Consider the following 14,729-nt stretch of genomic DNA (forward strand, 5'->3'; position numbering starts at 1 on the left):
TCACATTACAGTAATACAATATTAACAGTACAACCACAGAAAACACAGGCTCGACACCAGATGGTAATAAGAATAAACGAACGCTCTGTATTAAACATACGGCATCCTCACACGTCCAAACTACACAGCATATGTGAATCACATTACAGTGATGCATTACTAACAGTACAACCACAGAAAATGCTCTGTATTAACAGTAAGTGCAAATATCCATATTACTAACGGTAAACAACGTATAACTAATGGAGACACGGTCATGGCTCCAAAACGATACAGTTCGACTAACGGAGCTACCTGGATAAATCAATGAACGCAAGCGCCTACAACGCGCGTCTCAAATGCCGCAAGCAAAGCAGGCACGACTCCAAAAAGAAAGAGCTCGACTGATGGAGATACAATAAGAGAGTACAGAACCCTACACGTCCACACTACACAGCATAGTCAAACCCGACATAGTACGGAAAGTGCAGGCGACCACAACACGCTTCTAAAGCACCGTGACCAATAACCCGAGATAGTATAGAAGCCCCAAAGATACGGACTCCACAGCATATGTGAATCACATTACGGTAATACAATGCTATATGTACTCACGGAAAACACAAACAGAAGAGGCTTCGACATCCCGCCCCACAGTCAAACCAGACAAAGTACGGAGTCCCCAGACGTCCACAAAGCACAGCATAGTCACACCCGAGATAGTATGGAGGGCACATGCACCTATACATCGCAAGCGAAGTAGCCACGGCTCAGAAACGAAAGAGCTCAACTAACGTAAATAAGTGATTTTAACAGTAGGTGCAACACAACATATGTGAATCACATTACAGTAATACAATATTAACAGTACAACCACAGAAAACACAGGCTCGACACCAGATGGGTAATAAGAATAAACGAACGCTCCGTATTAAACATACGGCATCCTCACACGTCCAAACTACACAGCATATGTGAATCACATTACAGTGATGCATTACAAACAGTACAACGACAGACAACGCTCCGTATTAACAGTAAGTGCAAATATCCATATTACTAACGGTAAACAACGTATAACTAATGGAGACACGGTCACGGCTCCAAAACGATACAGCTCGACTCCACAGCATATGTGAATCACATTACAGTAATACAATACTATATGTACTCACGGAAAACACAAACAGAAGAGTCTTCAGTGTACACTCCAATATAACTCATACATAGATCTGCGCAAACTCAAAGACATTCTATACTTGCATAACATAACACTTACACTGCTATTCTCATTTACATATAATTACATAGACCTACAGATATCGTGACTGTGGACATGATACATATGTAACGATTACCGAGACAGACAGTAATCTCTTTCAAATGTATTTCGGGTTACCCAAGACCAGGGGTTGGCGAGCGAAGCGAGCAGGGGGCAGAACCCCCTAGTGTGTGTGTGTGTATATATATATATATATAATATATATATATATATATATATATATATATATATATGTGTTCAAATAAATTATTAATGTTTGAACAGATTATGTAATTTGTTCAAATGGATTACTTTTATTTCTGCAAGAAGCACATATATTGGGTGGGTTTTTGGTTTTTGGTTGGGGGTCCAAGATTCCAAAGCACATTTTCTTCTTTCTTTATTTAGAACACTCACACAAATCCCTGCCTCCTCGCCCCAATGGCTGCAGAATTTGAAGCAGGCTATTATACAAGAAAGGGAGAATAAAAGGAGAAAAAAAAGTCTTTTAGCAGCTATTGAGAAAAACAAAAACAGGAATTCAGGGAAGGCAAATCTCTGTACACGCCACTGAAAAACAGATTATGAGCTACTTGGTGATACCTGAGGTGAACAGTGATGTAAATCCACTTCAGTGGTAGAAAACATAAGAAGTACATTTCCCCAAACTGTGGAAACTTACAAAAACGTACCTGTGCATCCCTGCCTCAAGCAGCCCTTCTGAGAGGGCATTCAGCACTGGAGGAAATGTTGTAACATGTAACCATTGCGCTCTAAAGCCAGATGCTGTGAACAGACTGGTATTTCTGTCACACTACTTTAAGTTTCCTCAGTAGAATTTTACAATTGTTTTATTTTTCCTGATATCTTTGTGCAATATTGGATAGAACTTGTTTGCAAATGTTATCATTCATTTTCCTGTGCAGTTTTTGACAAAACTTTGGATTTTTACACTATTATATTTTTTTGTTCTTGCTTGTATGCTGCACAATACACTTTACAGCAGAGCAGTTTATGCTTATCCAGACTCTAACGTTCATGCCCTGTATTTCAATTATGATTAGTATTTTATTCCCTTTGGATTCATATCATGTTTACATTAAGGGTAAATTTAAAATGCTCTCAACTATAAAAGTTTTGTTGGTCTTAGTGCATTTGTTTGTGTAAATCCTGTAGGTCACTTTGGTTTAATCATACTTGAACTTTTTGATCTCAGAAATACTTTGACTGGTGATTAATGTTTTGTTTTATTTCAGTTTAATTTTAAGTAAATAAGACCGACCTTTTTTATATACAGTAACTGTTGCTACTATTAATCTCATGAATAAGCTACAATTAATATCCTATTATCAAGACCAAACTAGATCAATAAGACTTCTATAAACATTTTTTAAAGGAGGCAAAATATTGTCTAATTATCTTTATCGTCAAAGTGTCACAATACTGAGATATATTTTTTGCCAAAATTGCATACCCCTATAGCCATCCTTATTTTTTATGTGAAATTCACCTTGAGTGACGTCACCTTGTTTTGTCTGATCATAGAATATGGTTGCAATCAAAATTCCAGTAGCAATTAGCAAACCCCAGGCAATGACATTTATGGTTAAATAACAAGAAAGGCTTTTTTTATGGTATGGCTTTCAAATAATCTGTTGGCATGGAAGTGGCATCTGAAGATAGTTTTGGAGACTTGATGACCCAATACACTACTTTTTTCAATATTTCTCCAACAGTAATCCTTGGGGATTTTTATATCTCTCATACGGTCTTCCTCACGGTGTGTGGAAGCAAAATAAACTTGGGTCATCTTCAAGGAAAGTTGGCAACAGTTCTAGTTCACCTGAACTTAATATTACCGTAACTGTAGATATTTCAGGCAAATATAAATTTTGACTTTTGAAAATCAAAGCACTCCTTTTCCCTCATTTGAATAAAAAAGGAAATGAATAATGAATAAAGAAATCTGGCTTCTGTGCCACCTTATATTTATAGCCACTCCTAGTCGCACAGAAAGTAATGGATAACTGCTTGAAACGCCTTACACATTCTGATCGACTTAAAAAAAGTAATAAATAGATGGAAAAAATGATTCAGTTCTACTTTGTTCGTAAGAATTTCTAAGGGTGCTAATAATTGTGGAATGTGGTTTTGTTAAAAACAATTATTCTATTATTATTTCTCATTAATACATAGGCGTCTTGTGGGCTGTTCCTTGTAAGCAGTGGTTAGTACCTACCAAAAGTGGTCCATGAAGGACAACCAGTAAACCAGTGACAGGGTCATGGGCGACCAAAGCTCATTGATACACGTGGGGTGCAAAAGCTAGCCAGTTTGGTCCATCCCACTGAAGTACTACTGTAGCACAGACTGCTAAAAAACTTAATGCTGTGCATGAAAGTAAGGTGTAAGAACATATAGCACAAAGCAGCTTGCTGCATATGGGGCTGCATAGTCACCGACTGGTCAGAGTACCCATGCTGACCCCATCCTCTGCCAAAAATTCCTAAAATGGGCACATGAGAGTAAGAACTAGACCAAAGAACAATGGAAGAAGGTAGCGGGTCTGAGGAACTACATTTTCTTTTAGATTATGTGCATGGGCAGGTGCATGTGTGTTGCTTACCAGACGAAGACATGGCTGCAGGATGCACTATGGGAAAAAGGCAAGCCGGTGGAGGCAGTGTGATGCTCTGGGCAATGATCTGCTGGGAAATCTTGGGTCCTAGAATACATGTGGATGATACCTTGACAAGTACCACTTATCTAAAGACTGTTGCAGACCATGTACAACCCTTTAAGGCAACAGTATGCCCTGATTCCTGTGGTCTCAACAGCAGAATAAGTACGTATTTTTTTTTTTTTTTTTTTTTTTTTACAATCATGGTATATATTAATTTGTCACAAAAAACTGTTATAAAGTGAAGCATTTAATAATACATTTTAAAAATATCTGGTCAGTTCTTGCATCATACAATAGGGCCAAGCATGAAAAAAAGGCTTAAACTAACCAAATATAGCCACTTTGAAGCGGCAAGGGGTTCAATTTAAGAAAGCATGTCTTCCATGTTTATGAGATATCCTTGTGATGACGAAAGGAAACTAAATTTTATCACTGATTCCTGGAACTATTTTTCTTGAGGCAATAATACATTTTTTGCTTGCTCACCTGCTTACTGTTGTGAATTGAGTTTAGATGTAAACCAAATGAGTCTGAAGCTGCTTAGAGCAATTTTGCCTTTTGAGAAAATGGTTTGAAAATGTGCATATCCAGGATCTGAACATAAATTTAAAAAACAAAGCATTTACAGTTTTCATTGACTATGTATCGATAATTACAACACCTTAAAATTACGGCTTGCAGCGCTAAGGTTTGAGGTGTGTACTCAAATGGAAGAACTACTGAAAGTGGACATGCAAATTTCTAGTGCTCATTTCTTGTGGATGAGTTCTTGCTGCTGAAGAGCAAAAAAAAACATTTTCTTGATTGCCTATTATTGAAGCTAACTACAATTCCAAACATACTTCTGGCGAGTCATTTCACTGCAGCGGGCTAAAATGTAGAGCTGCAAAATAATAACAATGGCAATGTCTATGATTAGCACACTGAATATTGTATAGATGAAAAGCTCCTTGTAGGGTGCCAAGGTAGAACAATAGTTACTGGTGCTGCTTCATGGATTTAATGTCATGGGTTTGAATCTGTCACTTATCAATGTATTTAACACTACAAAAAAATAAGATCAATATGCAAACTTCCTCTAAAGAAAACTGTCCATTTGGTCCTTTAGGTTTTTGATTTTTTCTTACAGTTTATTTTAGGAAGGTATAAAAATGTCTCCAGAAAACTGTGATTGAAGATAGCTTAAAATTTCACTGTTATCTGTTGAACATAATGCAGCCTTGTTTAACAAAGTGGGCTTAACCCCTTTCCAACAATGGAAGCATTACGTCCTACTCTCTATACCACGATGCACTCTCTTCCTGTGAGGCCACAACTTCACATTTTCCACATATGCGTCACTAATTGCCACTTGTCTGCTGCATCACCATATCTTCCACTTGCATATTTTGCTGTTTTGCCTCTTCAATTCAATTGAAAATATAACGATCTCAGTAACTGACAGTACATACCAATTTATAATTTTATGTCCGTTTGAGGTTAAAAAGGAAAAAAAAAACAAACTTTCTCCTCAACAGGGAATCAAACTCCGGTCTCTGATGGACAGTAAGCCTACTGCGCTCTGAGACAGCAAATCTGTCCGCTATGCCACGGAAGCTGTTGTATTGTTCTTGAACCTTTTGTGAAAGTGTTTATTTGATGTTTAGAATGTGTGAAGCAGCATGAAGTCCATAGTTTATGCCTACATTTTGTAAAATTTATTACTAAAATATGAAAGAGTTTCTGTTTTAACAATGTGTTTACACAGATTACTGTAGAAACGGAACACACATGAAATGCGTGTGTTCCAAATAACAATCTATTATTTCCACTCTAAAACTCCACTCCACGAGTTTTTTCGTAGACTCTGGTAATTCTAGTGTTAAAGCATTGTTTATGTCAAATTGTTAAATGCTGGATTAGTTGAAAATTCATTGTTCAAAAATTGCATTGTTTCTTTTTAACCTTTTTACAATAAAGATACAGCACTTGTTAAAAACATTTGTCTTTGTTGTAATAAAGTAACTATAGTAAAATAATGATTAAAAATTATGAAATACAATTTAAGTATAACACAAACATTCTTTTTACAAAATAAAATGTACTTCTTCAAAAAGATGCTATCACCGTTAAAAGTGGGGTTCTGCTGTATTAAGAAAACGGACAGTCCACGTGCATGTAAAATGAAAGTAGACTATAAAACCTTAAATGACACTAATATAAAACTAAGAAGTTAGTGTAAACACAACCTGATAGTTCTACTGTACGAGAATGAATGAACAAATATATAGCAAGCTGAAGCTGTTTGGAAGATAATACATGTTACATACTGCTACCATAGTGTCATTTATATAATCAGCATCATGAAATCAAAAAATAACATCACTGTCTAAATACTTTCAAGATTATCATATGCCTACACAGTATTTGCACATTAAGCATCATCTGTTAGCTATGTAAAGACATGGAAATATTGCAACAATATAGCATAAATGCCATAGGATACTCACAAATTGCTATAGCCAAAGCACTAGAGTCTGGTTCACTCATCAAAAGTAAAGACATTCCTATGTTTGCCCCACTATCTGTAATTACACAGACTTGCTGCCTAGGTGGCCAGTGCAACTCTTGGTCCTTGAGCAGCTACATTTCTGTTATTGATACAAGCATCTGCTTTTTAGTGTAAATTCCTCATCAACGTAATTAACCAATTCTGTTCAACCACAGTGACTGCCGTCACACATGTGCGAATAGGAGGAAGCTGGAAAGACCAAAAGAAGGTAATTCCACTCCAGGCCAAGGAGTGGTGGGGTGCGGTAAAACCTTCATCTGTTTTCTCTGCAGACCAAATACGGGAAAACCTGCCTGAATTCTCTTCAAAGACGTCACTTCGGGTTTGGGCACCCTGAAAGACTTCACTTCGGGTTCTAGAGCCATCTTGAAACATCATTTGCGGGTCCTGGCATCCAAGAGGACATCACTTCCGGGACCTGGTCTATAAAGATGCCATTTTGTCTTTAAGAAATCAGTTCATACTGAGAACTCAAACTCGAACTGTGCACATCAATGTGACTACTAAAGAAACTTTTGCAGCCAGGTATAATATATGGGTGGCTGCCCGAAACCTTTTTGTGTGTCCGAGGGGTGATTTTTATTCACACTTGTTTCAGATCCATTTTATTTTCTGTTAGGCATATGGAATAAAGTAAATGCAATGCAACTTCAGAAAAATAAGTGACAGAGGGATGGCGTATCTTTTACCCTAAATGTTGGATTATTTTTTTAAAGCCTTAATTGAGAATAGTTTTAATCGGAGCTTCATCTTTTGATGAATAAACTACGATGACTATTGTTATCTGGTTTTACCTTTTGATAGCTGGATAAGAACATACGTAATAGTGAAAGCAGGTAATGGTTATATATTGGGATATTTTGATGCTTGCCTAGATTTCTTTCATACACTGAACTGTTTAGTCGAATTTTAGATAGTTTTATAAATATTTGAGTGTACTGTTGCAAAAGTTTGTACAGTATGCAATTTTGATCGAAGAATCACTACTAAAAACAAAATGATGTTAAAATAAAAGAGACAATCTTCAATTTGGACAAATCATCTAAAATAAAGTGCCAGGTGGTTTAGATTAACGATACTATTCAATTTTTAGGAAACCTGCTGTAAACAAAATGTAAAGAAATTCATACTTTTAAAATGTGCTGTCAGTAGTCAGACAACTAAAAATGCTTTCAGCATTTAATATGTAATTAAATGTATGTAATTAGTCATATTAATTGAGCGCATCCGATTTGTCAATGCAACTAAGGCTTAGGAAGTGGACCTCTGATTAGTTACAAACTGCTCTAAATTGCAAAAGAGTGTATGTAACTGGGAAACCTCGATCTCTGACAGAGGCTAGAGTATTTCATTAAATGCAGTAATCACTCTTTTAGCGATTAGTATGCCGTGGTAGCTGTAATCATAATTGTGTTTAAAATACGATTAAATATACGGCCCTACTTGAAACCTTTGAATTCCTTCTTTAACAAAAATATTTTTTCCCCACAAACTAACAAAAATACCTAAAAAATATATAAATGCACCAAGAACATAACTTCATGGTTCAGTTTACAGATTCTCCCAATGCGTATAATAAGGATTTTTTCAGGATGTTTAGCCTCCTGCTACATCCAAATGATATAGATGTTTAGGGTTAATTATCGACTCTACATTGGTTAAACATGTATAGATCTGCATATAATGTGCTAGCATCCCATCCAGGATATGCATCTGATTTTACTGGGGATGGCTATAGCACTTAGCAACCAAGTTATTGATCGGAATGGTCCAGAAAATGGATGGATGCATTGATGAACTTGAATTCTGTTAGCATGACAGAGGCCCTATGTTCGAATCCTGCACAGGAACTGTTCAAATCCCTGATATTTTAACTATATGTATACCTATTGTATAAAACAATTTTCTTGGATGCGTATAAGGATAATATAGTTTATTAATGTTTTTACTTTATTGTGCAAACAATGCAGAAGGGCAGGTTTAAATCTGGATGACCATCATTATTTCACTCCATTGTTTGACAGAAAGTTCACTCGTCAAATACATAAAGATTAAATTTTATCTCTTTGTTTTGTGGTCCATAATATCACTTAAACTAATATTTGAAAAAGTATAAATCAAGACGATAGCATACAAAAAACTGAACTCCATCAACTCTCGATATCTTCCAGATATAGCTCTTGAAATACACACAGGTACCACAAACAACAATGTACTCACCCTCTGGCCTGTATTGAGCAATAATGGTCACCGTCTGACCAGCATTCTTTAATGCAGCTGCAGCCTGCTCATGTGTGGCATTCCGGAGGTCTACACCATTCACCTGTAGAAGATGCAATTAACATGAAAACTGATATTCGAAAATTCCAAACTTAAAACATTTATTTGAAGTTATGGAACAGTCAAATCATCACTTTATATGGAGAAGACTCTTACAAATATTTAATCACAATAGTCATAAATGATGCTTACTTTGCTTTAGACAAAATACCTTGCTTAGCCAAAATGTTTTCAAGCTTTCAGTTCAAGGTTTTTGACTGACTTTCTTATTGAATAAAGAAGCACAAGTATTACTTTTTATTTTTTGTAAAACTAATAAGCTTTACTACTGAATTTTCAATCCTGCATAACAGTAATACTAGTTTACAAAACACCATGTACTTCACTATTGCTATTTTACAATGGTATAAATGCCTTTAAAGGAGACAGAAAGAAAAAAAAACAATTGACAAAATCCTGAGGAAACAACGACTTACAGAAATAATTCGGTCTCCTTTCCTTAGCTCTCCACACAAATCCGCTGGTCCCCCAGCCAAGATAAATGAAATGAAAATGCCTTCTCCATCTTCCCCACCAACGATGTTGAAACCCAAGCCCGTTGTGCCCCTATGTAGCACCACCTTACGTGGTTCCCTAGAAATAAGTAATTGCCATAAATTACTCAAATGAACTATTAATTCATTCAGAGTACATTTTTTAAAATAAAGGTTAAAATACTTGACTAGGATAAAAGACTAACAGCATAACTTTAGAAATACCTGCTACCTCCAAGCACATAAAGTTAAAAATAGATATACATTTTGGATATCAAAGGTAAAAACTAAGTATTTCAATGTATATAACCATCCTGGAACTCTAACAAAGTAAAAAAAAAAAAAAAGGAAAAATTATTATTTGCAGTGTAAATTACATATCCATTGCCATTTTTTTCAGATGAATCTCTTACACACGAAGGAGATTTTGGCATTTTTGTGCCTGACATATGAAGGACATCACTTTTTCCTTTCTTTTGAACTGTGGTTTCTCTTATCTTTCCCATATTAATGAATGAATAATGTAATTTGGCCTTTGTGCCACCTTATATTTATACCTCAGTAGAAAAGGAAGTCATGGATTACTACTCAAAAGTTCAAACTGTATGCATTCTGATTAACTTAAAAAATGAAGATATAAATGGAAAAAATGCTTCAGTTACACTTTTTTCATAAGAGTTTTTATGGGTGACAATAATCAGGGCACATGTAGTTTTGTTAAAAATAATGATTTATTGATGAAGTATTACTTTTCTCAGAAAACAGTATCTCAAAAGGTTAGAGTTCTCTCATTTTTTTCAGTATTAGATTAAGGTAAATCACCAAAAATAAAAATTTTTATAACCCTCTTTACTCATTTTTCTTGGGTTGCCACAAATTGTGGAGGAGACTGTATGTATACAGCTGCATTAACCTTTGTCATACTAGGACCATTTTAGGCCTGAAAAAGCATGTTTACACTCTACAGTGTTTGTAATGGAGTATGTCCAACAATTTCAAAAGTTTATTATCCAACCCCTAAGGCTGAAACATTGAAAATCTGTGACAGGAGCATTGTTGAAACATTCAACCCATGACAGATCAACAAGCTACTAAATATTTGACGTCATTTTATATGCTTAGCAAATCCAAACAGTTGAAAAGAGTTACCTGAAGGATCAGTTGCACATTTGTGTTTCCAAGTTGTACATATCATCAAATGACTCATGGGGATAAGCCCCCCTCTCTGATAAAGCCATTAAACTATCATATTTGATGGAAGGTAAAAACAGGGGGGTGGTGATGTGGAATTTTCGCACTTTTCACAAGCACTGTTAGAACACTGAATGGGCCCTTGAAGATCATTTGCTGATTACATCTACTTTCTAGATCTTGCAAGCTGACAAGCACAGCAAATGTCTTAATGTTAATCTGCTGTCTCAATTTTCCAATTCTATATTTTGTTTTGCTGGAAAACAAAGGATCACTTATATGTAGTTTCTTGATGGTCTCTGTGGAATATCCTTTTAATTTAATCAGCCGAAAAAGTTATTTCAGTATTTGTAAAGTTATTTTACATTTACTGTTGTCATAATGCTTCTAGTGATCATGATTCCTTCCACTTTTAACTGGCGTTTAAGGAGTAGTGGAAAGGGTTTTCTTGTCCTCTCCTTTTTTTAAAATAAAAAAAATAAATAAAAAAAACTTGTAACAAGATATGAATTAATTATTACCTTATTTGTACCACTGTAATTTACGAGAGGATGTGATTAACTTTTGGCATTCTGGCCTACACTGCCCCAGTTGCTTTACAGCTAATATTATTGTTTCCCTTGTTTGCTTTACAGAGTTGCTGCATAATTTTGCTATATTACTCACAATAAAAATCGCTTCTGTAACCCCAATGTTAAAAAAAGTCTGGTCTTGATGCTGACAATCTTATCAATTAAAAGTTCTTGAGCGTGTTGTAGTCTCCCAACTCACCAATTACTTAACTTCTAATAATTTGATGGAACCCTTTCAGTCTGGGTTGACAGATATGACATTTTACTGGCCAGAATGGTGACATTCTGGGTATCTCTGGCACTGCCTTCCAGTGGTTCAAGTCCTATCTGACTGACATGCAAGAGTCCGTTAGTCTTGGCAACAGCAGATCCAGCTCAGTGCCAGTCACACAAGGGGTTCCTTAGGGCTCTGTTCTCAGCCCTCCACTCTTCTGCATCTATATGCTTCCCCTAGCCATATCATTTGGAGCTATGGACTGGGTTATCATTAAAAGTGAAACTTCATCAGGACTTTCTCAGCTCACAACTTGCCTCAGAAAAATTAAAACCTGGATGGAGCAACACTCTTTAAAATTGAAGTGCAACAAAACTGAACTCCTACAAATTGGCACTAAAGAGCAACTTAAGAAAATGACCTCCTTCTCAGTCATTCTTGACGCTGACCTCATCAGACCTTCTGATGCAAGAAAACTTGGCATCAATTTTGATTCCTCCTTTTCTTATTCTGCCCACATAAACAACATTAAGGAACTTTTTTACTTCCACCTCCGCAACATATCCCGTGCTCACTCATTCCTCTCCTTTTCTAATGCTGAGAAACTTGTTCATGCTTTTATCACATCCTGCAATCAATTCTTTAACTCCCTACTGGCAGGTGCCACTTCTAATTTTATATCACAACTCCAGTTGATTCAAAAACTCTGCTGCAAGAATCCTTGCCCGAACCAGCCAACAGTTAGCACATAATACCCATCCTACTTCACCTCCACTGGCTCTCTCTGTCTTACAGGATTGAATATAAAATTCTATTATTAATCTACAATGTTTAAAATGGCCTCACACCAGACTACATCAGTGAATTTCTTCATAACTATGCTCCTGTTTGCCCACTAAAGTCTTCTGATTCTTTTTTAATAAGTCAAATTTAACAAATTAAAGAAAAATTCAACAACCACCCAAGGGAAACAGAGAGGAACCAGCAACTGTAGCTACTCTATAAAAGAAGCAAGAAAAGAAGGGTATCCTTTTCCCTGAAATGGAAGCTTATTCTAAATGTTATTGATTAGATACAGCCACATTTTTAAAAAGTTTTGAACAGAACCTCTAAGTGAGAATTTAAATTTAAAGTAGTGTAGAACATTAGTTTCCCACTGACATAAGAGTGGTGGGGGTGGGATTCTTCCCGTAGAGCAAGATATGCCCATATGCTAGTAGTGTAGTAAAGGAAATTAGTTTGTTTTGTCCACTTTAAGGTTGTTTGGGAATACACAAAACACAGCTGTTTGTGGGTTAGGAGTGATCGTGACATCAGGCTGTCTAATAGGCGTGCACAGATTATTGTCCAGAATGTTGTTAATTATTGCACGTCTAGAACATGTGACCCAGTGAGGCTGGAGCTAGAAATGCAATGTTCACAGGTTGAATCTTGCCCTGGAAACATTTTGGACAATTTTAACGAGATAAATGCACTCAATAAAAGATTTTAAGCTGAATGACTGAATGCTTTGCACATATGGAGCTCGATTGTATTCTGTGCATGGCTCCCTTCCTTTCCCCAATATACTCTGGGGTCTTTGAAAGGAAGAGACTTCAAAATGTTTTTATAACTTGTAGAGATGCTATCTGAGTCTTCGAGACTAATCAATAATTCTTCTAGATTAGAACAAGGTGGAAGGTGAGGAATATTGGGCAGGTTCTGTTTAGCAAAGTTTCTAGCTTGAAAGTAGTAGATGAATTGTGTTGATGAGAATTTCTATTTGAAGCATAACTGTTTGTAGGATGTAAAGACATTATATATGTATACAGTCTCTTAAGTGTTTTAATCCCAGATATTTTTCTAGACATTGAATAGTGTATATGTTTAAGAGGGTGGAAAAGAGGTGGCTAATATGTAGAGGTGCAACAGATAAAAGCTTTTCTGTCTTAAAAGTGCTTCCCACTTTGATTCTATATTCTGATAGAATGAAGGATAATTGGCGGCACGGTGGCGCAGTGGTACGCGCTGCTGCCTCGCAGTTAGGAGACCCGGGTTCGCTTCCCGGGTCCACCCTGCCGTTGCAGTTTGCATGTTCTCCCCGTGTCTGCGTGGGTTTCCTCCGGGCGCTCCGGTTTCCTCCCACAGTCCAAAGACATGCAGGTTAGGTGGATTGGTGATTCTAAATTGGCCCTAGCTGTGTGCTTGGTGTGTGTGTGGGTGTGTTTGTGTGTGTCCTGTGGTGGGTTGGCACCCTGCCCAGGATTGGTTCCCTGCCTTGTGCCCTGTGTTGGCTGGGATTGGCTCCAGCGGGACCCCCGTGACCCTGTGTTCGGATTCAGCGGGTTGGAAAATGGATGGATGGATGAAGGATAATTGGATTTTTAGTGTAATGACAGTAGTTTGTAATGGTGCAAAGAGCAGTTAATATAAAGAAGTACTGCAAGATTTTATTTCTATTGCAGACCAGGCTTGTGATGTGGAAACCAGGGGCACTCCACTTGCCCCAACATCGACACAACAGACATAGACCAAAGTGCAGCACAACACACAGTATACTTATTTTTCCTCATAGGAACTGCTCTCCCTTGTTCCCACCATTACAGCACAGTCCCATACACACAATAGTTTGTCTAGCTTGTTCCGCCTCCACTCCCCTCTGGAAAGCTTTGTCCTCTTCTTTCCAACTCTGGCTCCTCAAATGGATTGAGACAGCTCCTTTTAAGCAGGTCCTGGGAGTGCTCCAGGTAGCTCATCAGCATTACCTGCAATCACTCCCAGGTGTGGTGGAAGTCCACTGTAGGGCTCTTCAGCTCCCCCTGGCAGCCCCCATGGAACCCAACAGGGCTGTACCAAACTCCAACTCCCAGCATGCCCTGTGAATACTCTTTTCCCTGGTCCTTCCATCCAGCCGGCATTCCAGCCAGGTAATAGCCATGGCTGCCTGTCACAGTGGATACTCATCAATTTGTGTCCATGTCCAAGTCATTATAGCTTGTATATTTGCTGCCCAGTAATAAAATTGAAAGTTGGGTAGTGCCATGCCGCCTTCTGCTTTAGGTCGTGGTAGAGTCGTTGTTTGGATACATGGATGTTTCAATTTCTAAATACATGAAGTTATCAATGAGTCTAATTTCTTAAAAAAGGACTTGTTAATGTATATGTGATGCTTTGAAATAGGAAGAGTATCTTGGGAAGGATGGTAACAGCAAATTTCGCTTTATAAAGCGACTCTCTAAGTAAGATCGGGGGAGGGGTGATGTTAGAGCGCCTGTGCTTATTCAGTGCAGCAGGGACAACGCACATGTTGATCTTTTTTTCTTTCAGTACACGTGGCTTCCCTGTTTATTTATATATCTAGTGACTTCTCTGCCTGTCTGTCTCTCTATTACGCAGTGCTCTGTCTGTCTGTGTGTTATGGATCTTAAAAATAAGTTATAAGGACAGTTGTTCCTGTTAATTGCAGTCTCAATTGTTAAAAAAAAT

General features: G+C 37.2%; 1 protein-coding gene across 19 annotated transcripts in view; it reads right to left on the reverse strand.

Moving 5' to 3' along the window:
• The window catches only part of dlg1a (discs large MAGUK scaffold protein 1a), a 525,807-nt gene that overhangs the window by 161,151 nt on the left and 349,927 nt on the right, over positions 1-14,729 (reverse strand). For all 19 annotated transcript variants that reach the window (XM_051923937.1, XM_051923931.1, XM_051923927.1 and 16 more), the window contains 2 exons: positions 9,231-9,387; positions 8,695-8,797 (listed from right to left, as the gene is read on the reverse strand). In XM_051923937.1, coding sequence (XP_051779897.1) covers positions 8,695-8,797; positions 9,231-9,387 — 260 coding nt within the window. The remainder of the gene's footprint in view (positions 1-8,694; positions 8,798-9,230; positions 9,388-14,729) is intronic.

Source organism: Erpetoichthys calabaricus, chromosome 2, assembly GCF_900747795.2.
Source record: "Erpetoichthys calabaricus chromosome 2, fErpCal1.3, whole genome shotgun sequence".
Classification (NCBI taxonomy): Eukaryota; Metazoa; Chordata; class Cladistia; order Polypteriformes; family Polypteridae; genus Erpetoichthys; species Erpetoichthys calabaricus.